The sequence below is a fragment of the Watersipora subatra genome, chromosome 11, assembly GCF_963576615.1.
Source record: "Watersipora subatra chromosome 11, tzWatSuba1.1, whole genome shotgun sequence".
In the NCBI taxonomy this organism is placed as follows: domain Eukaryota; kingdom Metazoa; phylum Bryozoa; class Gymnolaemata; order Cheilostomatida; family Watersiporidae; genus Watersipora; species Watersipora subatra.
Window position 1 is genome coordinate 42126184 of NC_088718.1, and position 15881 is coordinate 42142064.

Genomic DNA, 15881 nt, shown 5'->3' on the forward strand with positions numbered 1-15881 from the left:
TTTTTATGAAAGGTATATAAACTATTTAAAATTGCTCGTAGCTTGTTACATGACGTTTAAATGGGCTGGACGCCGTGAAAAATGAGCTCAAAAAGCGCGGTTTTATCACAAGCTAGCGTTGTTATCGTGCTTTTTTAAATATGCAATGCTAAATAGCTTATGTACCTTTTAGAAAAGACTGATATTATTTTTAAGGCTGAATTTAGATATTAATGGATTTTAAAACACCCATCTCTATTATTCTAAATCGGTATAAACATCCCTACGTACCTTCTGTTTCTAAAAAGCTAGGTTACGTCACGTATTTATGGGCGGAGCTTGTTATGGCATTCATGTTGTTTTCGAGACCGATATTTAAACGCTGTAAAAAAGCCTTCATTACTCTGAAAGTTAGTGGACTAATCTTTATTTTGAGTACAAAAACGGAATCAGCGTGTCTGATTTACCTAGTAAATACGATAAAAGTTGTTCGTGACAGTTATGGTTTAAATTCTTGAAGAGCAGCAGAGATAAAATCTTGCAGCCTGTCATGATGACAAGCCCAACAATTTTCAACATACATGTACGATCACTGCATTTCTTTGTTCCTTCATGAGTCTTCATTCATTCAAAAATATATATTCAAGTGCATTTCGGCATAGTTCGTATGTAGCCAGAGTTCATGAATTCCACAGAGTGTCATGCTCTTATAAAAATAGGATTACGGGCTTGTAAACTACTTGCCAGGTGATAACCTTTTTCTGGTCGTTTATCAATTATGTTGGCAGCTTTTTGAGGTAACATTGAGTTGTAATAAGTTTTCTAAGGTTTAGGTTTTAAATTAAAATTAAATCAATTTTATTACAGCATTGTGAGATAAATTGTCTGGGTCAAACCAACAACAAGAAAGTTGCGCATTGTAGCATCTATGTTTAAAAGAATAAATGCCAGAGAAAAAGCGACATTTAAAAGGTCCGTTCCTCTAGTTTTCCACATGTATTAAACATACAAGACATCAGCAGCTGCCTAAAGTGATTCAGCTCGTCTAGTTGACAATAAGCTAGGTAAAAATAATTACAAGCTTTGCCATTGACCTTTGCTGCCGCTAGCGGTACGCTGGGTGGAGATTTGTCCTGATTAAAACGAGGCTGTCTGTAATGCATACTCTCCATACCTCACACCTTTTGTAATCGACGGAAGAAGCTTCTATGAGTTTCTGGTTCAAGACCCAGTCTTAGCATTTTATTGCTAGCATTTTGTTGAGATTATTGGTGTTTTTGGATTATAAAACAACTTTCACAAAATACAAGTGGTTACCTTCTTATAAAATAACATACATGCGAATGAAATTTATAACGCCGTCTGGGCCTACCCATTCGACTAGACAAATGCTAAGTACATACCACAAAGCCTAACAACATTGAGGTATTTCCCTGTAGCTAATATCTGCTCTGAATACATCTCCAGGTATATAGGTATCCTCTCTCGACACAGAGTATACCTGAAACAATTTCAAATACAAAGTAAAAAATAGATATAACATATGAGGAGTAAACATAAGACTGGAAGACAACGAGTTGTCAGAATGAATACATACGATTAGCGCGTGATATCCTATTATGGCTAGCCAAGATGAAAAACTAGAAATTTTTACTATCATAAGAACCGCGATCATCTGTTTGAATCCACAGTTGAAGATTGAAAAAATACTTGCATAATACAGAATTCGAGCAAAAGACTTTCAGCATGGTAGACCGACACTGAAAACTGCGCCAATAGACCATCCGCTAGCGTTCCAAAATAATTTTACATATAGTAAGGACATCTGACGACACTGCCAGGGTACTGTGTTTACTATAACAAGAGCCCTGTCTGTCTGCTTGTCTGCTGCCACAGTTGGATGTTGGGAAAAAGGATAACACTGTCCAAGATTTGAACTCCGGCATTCAGCTTGGCAGTTAAACAAGCTACTAACTGCGCCATTCGACCATCTTGCTGCAATGCGGAATCATTGCCTGTCCGAAGCCACCATTACAAGTTGAGAAAAAGGATTGCATTGCGCAGGATTTGAACTTGCAACTTTCAGCATGGCAGCCAACTCTCTAACAACTCTCATCGCCAAACTATTTTCCACTGGCATTTTAGAATAATTGTATATATAGCTATTACACCTGGTGATTTCTCATGGCACACAAAACTGTAAGAGTACTAGTAAACACAAAAGCAGAAAAAGGAATAAAAATCCAAACCAAAATTATATTTCCAGCACCTCTTCTCCCAATACGTATCATTATACTGTTCAATGAGCCTCTCTTTAGTAACACTGCAATCCTCGGATACCATGAATTCAGCATATGGGTCTTGGATGGTACCGCGATAAAGCCACAACTCCAACATGTGCAGGTAGGGTACAGCGGCACGCTCTCCCAGCTCAATACAGTGCGCATTCCCCTGGGCATCACCTGATATCATCTGTGACAGACAACAGTACAGTACGACAACTCTCCTTAAACTTACAAGAGTAGTTTAAGATGGAACACTTTAATTGGTATGATCTGGAACAATATTTACTATAACTACTGTAATGAGAGCCGTGTCTGTCCTCTCGAAGCAACTGTAAGAGCAGAAGAAAAAAAGATTGCACGACACTGGAATCGAACCAAGATATTTGAATTCCCGGCCAAGCACAACTACTCGCGTCACTTGTTCAACTTTATAGATCTAAGAATAATTGTGCACACAGTTATTACACCTGATGATCTCTCAAGCCGTACAGGATTGCCAGGGTATTTAGTTTGCAATAAAAGCTGCATAATTTATTGCGAGGATTTTTCATAAAACCTGATTTCCTATGTAATCTTTTCACCTACTTTTGTTATCCTCAAAATCACATAAACTAATAACAATCAATCACTGCTCCAACACAATCACATCTTACTCAGTGTATGATGGATGGAAAATCTTTACCTACGTCTATAGCTGTGTGTATCTTATAACTATGATCAATTTGGCAAGAGAAATTACTTCCTGCTATGAATGATATTAGTGGCTAAGAAGGCAAGCTAGACACGCTAGCAACATGACAAGACATAAATTAGGTTGATAAACATGTAATCAGGTGTTCCGCCAGTCACCTATAATTACATTTATAAGTCTCAAAACCTCAAGAATGATTGATAAAACAAAAACCAACTGTTTTGAGATAACTTGAAGTAATTTTGGAGTTTTGTTTTTTGAGAGGAATTGAGGGAAATGTAGTGCATGGAAATTATTTTTTTAAACTTAAATGACAGCAGCTTTGATTGAGATGTTTCTGCATTTAGATCAGGGATTTCAAGCACAACCATGGCAATCGAGCCTCAATAAAATGGACCAAAAGAAATGGTAGGTGGTCCGGTTTAACCAATTGTTCAGTTTAACTGACATGCTTATATATAGGTACCCTAGGTGAATGCTCGGTGTTGCCCGGGCAATAAAAGTCTTTGCACAGAAAATTCATTTTTATTTAACATATATATAAATAACATATACATTACACTATGTAGTGTGCATTGTACTGTATATACTTTAGAATATTTGGCATCTCAGAAAAAAATTACAGTTAAAATACAAAAAAGTAAATATATATTTGCCTCATGAAAACATGTAGAAAAATAGAAACCTGAATTATGTCAAAACGCAGAGAACTACCATGTGAGTTTGCTGTTGTAATACTTTCCATGAAAATAAATTTCCACAAATTTTTCAGGCTGCAGAAATTTTGAAAAATAGCAAAGAAGATTGCCCAACTTCTGTAACGGCAAATTGGTTGCGGAAATTGCCGTTCACACAAAGTAATGCAACCATTCTGTTTTACTGAATATAAATTACTGCTTCAAACTTATGTTGTGGTTTTCAAGTATTTTAATAAATCATAAAAAATTATATTTTACCATCAAAAACACCCACTATCACACAAATGATATGATTGAAAACTGTATTACACTCTTGCAGGAGATTTATATAAACGGCTCCAATAGACAAGTGTTTCTTACAGTTGATAATTTTTTTAATCTAACTAAAATCATCATAAACTGATCATCAAGTACTTGAACGGAACTGCATTTTGATTGCAGCTGCTATGACCAAATTTGTCCCTCTTATCTGATACCTGGGCTGAGGAGCTCCGTGTGAGAGTCGAGTGCAGTAAGAGTTGGGCAGACGACTAGAACTGATGATTACTTGTCATTTACTATTTATTTCTACATTCGTCCACACATACACCAAATACGGGTCAGAAATAATAACCACCTCAAATCGCTCGAGTCTCTAATCACGCCATTAACTAAGATCTTGACATTAGACTAACCTTGAGCCTGTTATGAAGGAGAGTGAGTGTGCCAGCACCAAAGCAGTTGCCCTTATTTATTGAGGAGCAAATGCTGTCGAGAAGAGAGAAATGGGAGAGGGTGGGCTGGAGGTAGAACCACAATTCAGAGAGGGACAGCGCACCCTGCAACAACAGTAGGGAATATGTAGTAAATACAACAACAGTAGGGAATATGTAGTAAATACAACAACAGTAGGGAATATGTAGTACATACAACAACAGTAGGGAATATGTAGTACATACAACAACAGTAGGGAATATGTAGTAAATACAACAACAGTAGGGAATATGTAGTACATACAACAACAGTAGGGAATATGTAGTAAATACAACAACAGTAGGGAATATGTAGTACATACAACAACAGTAGGGAATATGTAGTAAATACAACAACAGTAGGGAATATGTAGTACATACAACAACAGTAGGGAATATGTAGTAAATACAACAACAGTAGGGAATATGTAGTACATACAACAACAGTAGGGAATATGTAGTAAATACAACAACAGTAGGAAAGATGCTTCGATGTTTTACTATTGGAACATCAAATAGCCAACGAAAAAAGAACAGCCAAACAACAAATTTAATACATTTTAAGCTTCTTATATTATAATTATTATTTTATTTATTATTCTTTTTTATGCCACCCGATTTGCTTTAGTCGACATTGGCGAGAGAAATAACGCTCAGATCAAATCAAACTCTCTGTCAAGGGTCCAAACCTTCCAAATTCATATAACGGAGAAGTCTAGGGTGATGGCAAGATGTACAGCAGCAATATCAAACCAAGACAGTGAAGGCTTTTTCACGTGAACTTTCCTTCCTTGTTTAACTGAGTAAATAGCAAATATTCAGGTCACAGATCCTCCTACTCACTTCACAATAGAACATAACATTCTAATAATGCCATAAAAACAAACGCAGAGATCTAGTCAATACAGACTGGGTCACTAGTAATATACATTACTAGTGTGGGTCACTAGTACGGGTCACTAGAATGGGTCACTAGTATGGGTCACCAGTAATATACAATCTTAGGGGATGGTGAATAACTAATTTTTTTAAAACTGGTTTGATAATATAAAACTGAAAAAAAGTCTCCAACAAATATAAAATGTACCGGAGGTATCAAAACATATAAAAATTAAGATCATAAACAATTAGTACCGTTGAAACTCTACTTAGAAAGGACTCCGCATACGAAATTAAAAATTATGAAACGTCTTTCCATAAAAATATTGTTCTGAATAATGAAAGATGATTCTAATATACGAAACACACTGCCAGCCGTTTAAGCGAATGGCAGCTCGGTTCGATAGTGGCTGTGCTGCTCTGTCACTGGTTGATGCCCAGCAACTTCCTGCCATCCCTTGGCCTGTTTGTTTTCCGAGGTTGCATACAATGCGTCTCACTGAGTTTAGGCTGCTAGCAGAATGCAGTGAATGCCAAGCCTAGTCGGCAAACACCAAAGGTAAACAAATAAAACTACCATTAGTAATTTTGTTAGTTATTTTGCTGTTTTTTCTTCTAACATTGTGTACTTTTTCATTTTATAATGCAGTAATCTAGATCTAGCATGTATTTGTTTCAGGTTTTAATCAGTATTTGGAGTTTATGCAAATATTATGTCCAAATTTGGTTGGAGCTAAGAACGGATTTGGGCATTTGTAGAGGAAAATGCTTTCCAACATTTTGAAATTTTTTGCTTATGAAATGGGTTGCAGAATGAATTAATTCCGCGAGTAGAGTTTTTACTGTACTGACTCAGTTGTTAAAAATGAATTAACCATAAAAATCAATCGACGATTACCCGACAAGTACATCGATTAAAACTATACCTAACCAATGATGGTGTTTACCATAATGTGAACACGAAATTACATGAAAAATTACGGAAAGAAGAGACAGCTGAGAGGTTGAATGAGAGAATGAAAGGAAGTGTAATAATGGAAGAAAAGAGGAAATGAGGAAACAAGGTAAAGCACGCCAACCAAAGAGAAAGCTGAGACAAGACTGCATCTCACCTGAAGAAACTTGGTCTCCAGCTGGCATAGCAAGGTCATGAACTTTCTCATGAACTTGTCAAGGCCTTCTACTAGAGCATGATTTACGAGACCATTGGAGAAGGACCTCTTCTCTGCAACAGATAGATTCAGCAGAGTAACTCAATTGCTCCTTCTGGAGGCTTCTGTTACTAACTAGACTTGGCGGAGCATTAAACATAGATATATTTAATAGATGTTCTCAGGCTATGATATACAAAAAGATATGAAATCAGAAATGATATCACCTCTAGTAAAAGTCTGAATAGCATCAAAGGCTGCACAAATAGGTAGTATCCTTAGTATGTGGTCCCGCTGGGAAGGCTGAAGGGACGAATCAAGAGTAAATGATACTCTCCCACCCTCACCTCTCTTAGCCTGTATTATTTCGCCATCGCATCCCTGACAACCCAAAGAAATAGAAACGTAACGCAATAGAGAATGATTGACAGCAACAAGCTTATAGGTTCAAGACCAGCTGAGGGAAATCTTTTGCAACGTTGATTTATCACATTTGCTTCCTGTTCTCGCTGTTCATAAAAGTCATGCATCTGAGACCCAATAAAATAATTAAAATAACATTGACGAAAAAATACAAATAGACAAAGTCAAAATTGAATTGAGATGAAATAAAAAACCATTATAAAAAGACAAGTGAACATTCAAGTAAACTGACTGCAAGACAGCTGAGGAGTTGTTCGATGACAACTTGTTCCTGATACGCTTCAGGAAACTTTCCGACAGCAACTGGTCGCTGCTTCTTCGCACCATGGGAACTGTCCTTGACAAAACCATTGCACAGACATGGCCGCTCATGGAGCCAACCCGGTTCTGCTGGTACAGTAATATTTGCTTCTCTTTTAGGTTTTCCAGTTATCTATAGGATACATTCACAAGCCATTTTAGTATACGATTTGTAAACAAAGATATTTAGTTATCTAACTGTTATCTATGACAGTTATCTATAGGATACATTCACAAGCCATTTTAGTATACGATTTGTAAACAAAGATATTTAGTTGAAATTAGGAGTAGCCTACCCTTAGTACATTTTTTGTGTGAAATCTGAACAGAGAACTCCAAAATTATAACATCTACTCATCTTGACATGCTAAAATGCTTATGAATGATAACAGTATTCCAAAGTACATTGCTATCCTTTTTGATATAATAATTAGCAAAACTAAAGTAATATATTGAAAGCACTACTGAGACTGTTTGTGTAACCGTTCATGGCATATTTCACAGACATAACGCAGCCTGGCATCCTGCGACTTCCGGTTCCTGTTACCTCGATGTGATACGTACTACTCAATTACTGTTACTTCGATGTAATGTTACTTACATATAACGTAATAGAGAAACACTGTTATCTGAATACGCTATATGGAAACACTGTTATCTGGATACGCTATATGGAAACACTTTTATCTGAATACGCTATATGGAAACACTGTTATCTGAATACGCTATATGGAAACACTGTTATCTGGATACGCTATATGGAAACACTGTTATCTGAATACGCTATATGGAAACACTGTTATCTGAATACGCTATATGGAAACACTGTTATCTGGATGTCATATAGAAAAAATGGTACTTGGATATAGAAAAACTGATACCTGGATGTGTCATAAAGAAAAAACTGGTATCTGGATATAAATACCTTATAGAAAAACTGGTACCTAGATATAATGTCATATAAAAACACTTTCATGCTACCCTAGGACACTTTTATTTCGCTAGTATTTAGTTTCGTGAGTAGCACACAGAGTAAAATTTCGCTGAAACTTAATTTCGCGGCTCTGATGAGTGCAAAAATATAGTGATGTGAAAATAAAGGCAGTGGAAAAACTGATTACATTTCTCAGGCCCAGTTCGCTAATAAGAAAAAAAATTCAATTCGGGACTAGTTCGTATTTGGAAACCACAGGTTGAAATGTGTGGGTGAGATCGATAATTCAATTTGATCACTTGCTGCCATTTGTTTCTTGGACTATCAATGACGTCTAGGACTTTCACACTCAAATCCCAAGAAGAAGAAAACAGATAGGTAATAACCAACTTTACAACCAAAACTGTATAACCCTTTCGCTGCCATAAATGCATTTATGCGTTTTCTAGGGGCCACTGCCATAAACGCATTTTTGGACTTTCTCAGCAATTGCGTGGTAACCTGATTTTATTATTCGTTGACCACAGAACCACGGTCTTTAAGAGTTTTATGAAATTGACTGTGTTGTCCGAAGATTTCTCTACAAAATCAGCCTAAAACAACGAAGCAATTTTAAACTTTTGTTTGAGAATTTCTAATCTAAAAACGAACATTTTTTTGTAAGTTCATTAACTACCAGTCATAAAACAGGTAATTAGTTGTTGATGACCTTATAGCCAATTAAGATTTAGATTTTCAAGATTATACAGATAATTAAAGTAGCAGCACTGTCTCTGACAGTGGTGAAAGTAATAGTTTTGTAAGAGTAAGGAACATTGTGGAGGATCGTTTTAGCTTCGGATCGATCGTAGCTTCACATAGCTTTATCATCGCGCACAAGTAGGGATACATTGAGTTTTTGCATAGCAATATTGGTTAAAATGTTGGCAAAATAAAATATGTAACAAAAATGTTCTAGATAGAGATTGAACTTGAAAAAATACTGTATACATATCATGAAGCAATATCGGCAATTTCGGTAAAATGGCTGGCACTAGGCCGATAGCGAACTTGTACATGGTTGGCAGTGAAAGAGATAATGTGGTTGGACCTGATGAGGGTTGATATTGTTTTTGGTTAGTAATAAAATTCATCACTACAATAATTATTCTTCAATTTCATGACTTCACCTACCAGACTTTCATCCTCATCAGTTACAAATTCGGTGACTAAACTGATATCTTAATTTGCTTTGCCATGCTGCTCAGTCGGTGTATTAGCTATAATGAGTTTACCAGAAATTTCCCATTGAGCCCAACCACAGACGAAAAGTGCCTGCATTTCTAATATGACGATTTTATTGTGGATATCAATGAACAAAACTATTTAACTTCGTGTTTTCGCTCGTTCGTTATGATAGTTTAGATTCGCTCATTAAATTTTCGCGAGAGGATGACACCGCGAAAATGCGAAAGTTAGATGACGCGAATACATAAGTGTCCTAGGGTAGGTGTAATATTATATACAAATATTATAGGCTGTAGTCATTGCGCGATGCTAGTACACTCAGCAGCATCATGTTATAATGCTGAGATGTACAATCATTTATGGAGCCAGATTTAGAGATTAAAACAGCCTTAGGTCAGTAAAATCTGCCTGAACATAGAATTGTAAGACATAATCTGATTAAGATGCTTAGGCTAATGCACAGACGCGTCCAACTGTGTAGACAACATACCTGTTTTAGGACCTCAGAGGAAACGAGTGCAGATGGACGTCCACTTTGCTGTAGAAGACTTTTCTTCAGCTAAAAAATTGAGTTGGAATAACAATTTATAATTGACTTTCAGCTTAAACTCAAATGGCAATACCGTATATTTCAGCATATAAGGCAACTGTGAGATGAGGTGAAAAATTGGAGCAAATTTGTGTTGGTTTGTTGTATAAGACAACTGCTAAATTAACTGAGCTCATATTTAAAAAAACAAAATGATAGTCTTTCGCTGATACTTCACTTAGCTTGCCGTGAACAACGAATAGCGTCTTAGATCGCTCTCAAGCATTGTGAGAGGATTTCGGCAAACTTAGAACTTTTGGGCGCACTGTAAGGCGAGAACAATACTGTAACCAGAGGCGAGAACAACATTGTATTTCACATCACAATCTGAAAAAAAACTGTATTTTAGGGCAACCGTATTCCAGGATTAAACTGTGTGTACTGTAACACCTACTTTTATTGAGAAACTAGCTGAATGTCCTGCGTAGCACGGGTAATAAAAAACTGCGTATAAAAATTCTATTACCTACTACATTACCTTTACAAAGCATTACCTGCAACCATTTGTAAGGTCTTTTTCCCCGTGCAACGCAGGGCATTTACCGAGTGAAGCCAGCTGGTAATTGTTACAGGTGACGCAATGTCATTATGCGTATTCCAGGATTAAACTGTGTGTACTGTAACACCTACTTTTATTGAGAAACTAGCTGAATGTCCTGCGTAGCACGGGTAATAAAAAACTGCGTATAAAAATTCTATTACCTACTACATTACCTTTACAAAGCATTACCTGCAACCATTTGTAAGGTCTTTTTCCCCGTGCAACGCAGGGCATTTACCGAGTGAAGCCAGCTGGTAATTGTTACAGGTGACGCAATGTCATTATGCGTATTTCAACCGATGTAATGAATATCTTCACCATTATTTATCGCTTTGCTCAGTTGAATGCTGTAGTCTAATGGATAAACTCCACACCTCCAGAACTGAAGGTTCCGAGATCACATCCTCTGGAAAGTGGATTTTTCGCTCCTAAAACTTTGTTGCTGTAACTGGACAGATGAACACTGAGATTTATATATAGACTAACTAGTGGAATGCCCAATGTTGCCTGTGTAATAAAAACGTCTTTGGACAGAAAGTTAATCGTTATACAACATTTAACATTCTAACTTTTAAATTTCATATCATTAAAAAAGTGTTTTGTGCAAAGTCAAATAAATTACGAAAAAAGTAAAACAACTGTAAAAGTGTTTAAATGTGAAATAATTAGTAATGGCTAGATAGTCTGTTTTGCTAGAATGATTAAATTGAAAAATGAATTGGTACTGATACAATTATTATCAAATGCGAAAACAAAATAAAAATCATGAATATGTTGAATTAATAATAACACTTATTACATAGAAGTGTGCGTATAAACAGATTACTGTTTTAACAGAAGCTATCCATCCAACTTTTGAATACGACGATACTGGTACCTCTTGATACTGAGACAGACGTAATAATGAGATATCAGACTGTTTTTGTTGGATGCTTTGTCTGACCGAACTGAGAGAGAAGAAAGACGCAATTTCTACTAGACATAATACAACAGGTTAGGTGTATAAGTTATAAATTTAATAGTTCTTAGCAATCACCACGGGGAAGAACTGGAAATTGGAGCTGGTAGTAGGACATTTGAAATTGAAACGTCACATGTCAAAATTACAAATTAAAAAAGTGGGTGATGAATTTTGAAAACTTTAAAAAATGTTTAAAAGCAAAACACGCAAAAGGCAATATTGATTAATAGTAAAAAGTGCATCTCCATTCAGCGATAAAGATACCGTAGATAAACTAGCTAAGAGTGATAAAAACGGCTTATCCTTGTGGTTAGGTGTGTGTGTTCACAAATTTGCAGTTGTAATCTTTGTGAGTTCAAATCCTGTATGAAGCAGGTTTTTCATTCCTAAAACTTTATCGCTGTAACTGGACAGATGACCAACTTTGTAATAAACTTGGAAATTCATAGAATTTATAAAGGTGTAAGTAATCAACCACTTTTATTTCCAACCAAGATGATAAGGACTTTGTTCTGTAAACTGACAAATCTGCATGTAGAATTCAAGGTCTCGCTTTTATAATGATTGTATAAGATGACCGCCAATTTTAAGGGCGATTTTTGACTTCAACGTTCGTCTTATATGCCGAAATATACGGCAATTCAACTGAAAGCAATTATTGACAGACCATCCAAATCAATGTGTACAGACATCTAGCTTGTGCTCCCATAACAACCAGTCGCACCATTCTGTTGCTTTCATTGTCCGCCCGTGTCTGATAATGACAAGTAAGCTAGGCTTGCCTCAAACCTTATCACATCTAAGGATAGTTGTGCATATCCTTATTACACATGATACTTATTACGCTTGGCCTGCCAGTGCACTAGTCTCTATATACATGTATATATATATTTCTCAAAGTTGGTCATAAGTCGTCTGTAGGCGCGTCCAGCTATAGCGCACACTGATTATTTTACCGATGCGGCCACGCGTTACCATGGCCCCGTTGAGAAATATTTTTCGTAAGATTCAATTACTATACCTGGGGTCAAGGCCAATTTTTCTTGCGCGGACAATTATATTGTCTCCGTATCGACGTATTCAAAGTTTTGATGGATAGTTTCTAGTGGAACAGTAACCTTTTTATACACACACTTCTATGCGAGAATTGTTATTATTAATTCAACATACAGGATTTTTATTTTGTTTTCTCAGTTCGTATTAAATGTATCATTACCGAATCATCTTTTATTGTAATCGTAGCAAAATCAACTTAGTTTAGCTACTACTTGCTAATTTACATCTGAACCTTTTTATAATCGTTTTATTTTTTTTAATTTATTTGACCTGCACGAATCATTTTCCTCATGATATGAAGTTTTCAAATTAGAATGGCAAATGTTGTTATATGTTAAATACAAATCAGTTTTCCAACCAAAGACTAGCTTTATTACCGGCAGCGTTGGGTAGTACAGCTAGTCTTTACTATAATAAGAGCCGCGTCCGTCCGTCTGATCTCACGCTGTCAGGTTGGGAAAAAAGATTGCTTTCAACTGGACTCAAACTTACGACTCTACAAACACTCTGCCACCTGCACTAGTTGAGTGCTTTGCTGCATTTTGGGAATTTTGGGATAATTGTGCTCATAGCTAAGACACATGACGATCGCTCAAGCTGCACCGAACTGCGAGGGTAATGATAAATACCAGCTAGAAACATAAATGAGACATAAAGAGGTGAATAGAGTCATCAAATACTAAAGCTGGGCGGCTTGTCGGTATTACCGTTTTTTCGCGGTACTTGCTTTTAAAACCGAGCGGTCAAAACGTCACAATGGAACCGCGCGGTGCGGTTCGGTTGTTCACGCATTGAGGATACCGAATAATTATGTGAACATTCATGCGGTATCGGTACGCACCCAGGTAGACCGAGCGACCGTTGTCACATGGTAAAAGTGGCGCCAAAATAGAGCAGATTGATTGGTGGATGGAGATGGTGTTTCGTCGCAGGGGGCCATCCTTAGTGGAAAGAAGAGTCGTCATGCTAGAATGGACGGCGAGAGTATCGCAGAAGGCAAATGCTTTCATTGTTTCTTATACTCGATGTTAGACCGTGAGTGGTCACACTTTAGGTTTGTGTCTGGACTTGGTGCATTAGTTGGTATGGCTGGGAGGCATTTGATTTTTTATTCTAATCTCTAAGTCTAAATCTATTGTATGAATGGGTGCAGATCATCATTTTTGATTCAATAAAGATTGATGCTAATCGGATGGACAGCCTTGAACATTAACTGCAATAACTGGAAAGCCTTGACTTGCCAGTTATTGCAGTTTTAGTGTCCGTACTAGTTTTTTTATAAATCTAAATGGAGAAAAAATACTAGCTAGGCAGCAGAATTAATGAGAATATTATTTATTCGAGAATCGAACTCAAAATTTTCATGTTTGTTATGACTGTCAATGATAATTTCCAAACCATACACTTTGTCAGTTACATTATCTTTTTAATTGTAATAATTAATTCCTTATCATTAGTAGTTTTGTTTCAAGTCTGCACTTAACTAACCGCCTGAACTTAAATAAAATCTATCATTTTAATAATGTGCGTTATTTCTTTGAAGCTCTTAAGAACAAAATTTTATGATATAGGCATTGTTCAAAGCTTTTAGAATGACAAAATTGTCATTAGTCATTAGTAATTTTACTAATATAGACATTGTTGCTTGCAAAATTTTACTCTTCGCTGTTCACTCTCCTCACGTTCGCGGACTGCTCTATATTTTATGTTTCTGTTTAGTTTGTAATTCGTACTCTAATTGATTTTTGTCATTGGTAGGTGAAGACACCGAGGATGCTGATTTGGGGTTTTTATCACCGACATCATCATCATTGAAATCTACCGAAGATGCAGATTTGGAAGTTTTAACACCGACATCATCGAAATCCGATGTTTGGCAATGCTTTGATACACTACATTACCCTAGGACACTTATGTATTCGCCTCATATAACTTTCGCGTTTTTGCGGAGTCATCCTCTCACGAAAATTTCAAGAGCGAAATTAAACTGTCATAACGAACGAGCGAAAACGCGGAATGAAATAACTTTTTTTATTGATAGCCCAAAAAACAAATGGCAGCAAGCGATCAAATTGCATTATCGGTCTCGTCAACACAATTCTACCTGCGGTTTAAAATTACAAACTAGTCCCAAATTGAGAATTTTTTTCTTACCGGTGAACCGAACCTGAGGAATCTAATTATGTTTGTTCCACTGCATTTATTTTCACATAACTATATTTTCGCACTCATCAGAGCAGCGAAATTAAGTTGCAGCAAAATTTTACTCTGTATGCTACTCACGAAACTAAATACTAGCGAAATATAAGTGTCCTAGGGTAGATGTAGAAACCACGCTGCTTACTTCTTCCATGTTAGTTATTAATAAGCACGCAATTTACTTGTAGATGGATGTAGGATTGCAGTCAACGCTGTCAAGTTGAATGTTGTTTTATATACGGTATTTGTAATTACATATATAAATAAAATAAATTGTCATTCATTGCTGAAGAGCTGGGTTTATTCTCAACAAACATGGTACATGATTTTATGCGTGTCTGTGACTCTGTATTCTATGCTCGCTTTCTACACGCTCGTCTAAAATAAAGAATACACAATATCCAACTTTAAAGTTTAGAGTTGGGTGGAATGAACCAACAGGTGGATTGTGCAATCCAAATGCCATCCCTTGTGCAAGGGTTTGCTTAGCACACGGGACCCTGTACTCCAGCAAAGTAGAGCTGGAGTTGCCTTCTGCGTTGGCGAGTGCTGCGTAGCAATGGTATGTGGAACACAACTCCCAAAAATTCATGCGGTTTTGTCTCATTTTGCGGTATTTGTTGGTGTGTAAACCGAACCGTATGTTTTTGGGAGTTGTTCTCTCAATGTCAGTATGCGGTACGATATCGGTTTAAACAGGTGCGGTCTCGGTGTACTGTTGGTGCCCAAAACCGCCCAGCCTTATCAAATACTGAGATTAATGCTGAGTTTATTATACTGAAAACTCTTTGTGGTATAAATACCAAAATGACTTGTACACAAAGTGCAGTGCACGCTGTACACATAGAAGATACGAGACATGAAACATAGAAGATCAGCTCCATCTCCTTTGCAAAGTACTTTGAGAGACTGCAGATGGTAAAACTAAAACCCACCAGTAGAAAACCTGATCAAATTCATAAACCTATAAAGAAATACTCCCTTGAACAAGCGAGCGGCAATTGAGCGCATTTAAACTCACCTGGTCTAAGTCAAAACTTGACATCTCTTTCAGCGCTCCCGCTTTTGTTCTTACAGAATTATGAGAACTAAGGCTAACTCCGGCTTGTTCAGCTTTCTTCAAGGCATGCGTCTTCAGGGCAGAGTGTACTTTTTCATCCTACAAAAAACAGTTTAGTACGGAAACAGACAACAAGAGACTAACGCTATGCTTTTCGGTGCCCACATCCAAACACAA

At 36.7% G+C, this 15881-nt stretch overlaps 1 protein-coding gene across 1 annotated transcript in view; it reads right to left on the bottom strand.

Moving 5' to 3' along the window:
* LOC137408163 (gamma-tubulin complex component 2-like) overlaps positions 1 to 15881 on the bottom strand; it is a 51006-nt gene that overhangs the window by 23174 nt on the left and 11951 nt on the right. Inside the window, exons 4-11 of the mRNA XM_068094562.1 lie at positions 15666 to 15803; positions 9789 to 9857; positions 7070 to 7270; positions 6642 to 6795; positions 6376 to 6488; positions 4328 to 4471; positions 2249 to 2451; positions 1383 to 1480 (exon numbers count right to left, since the gene is read on the bottom strand). Of these exons, the coding sequence (XP_067950663.1) occupies positions 1383 to 1480; positions 2249 to 2451; positions 4328 to 4471; positions 6376 to 6488; positions 6642 to 6795; positions 7070 to 7270; positions 9789 to 9857; positions 15666 to 15803 (1120 nt within the window). The remainder of the gene's footprint in view (positions 1 to 1382; positions 1481 to 2248; positions 2452 to 4327; positions 4472 to 6375; positions 6489 to 6641; positions 6796 to 7069; positions 7271 to 9788; positions 9858 to 15665; positions 15804 to 15881) is intronic.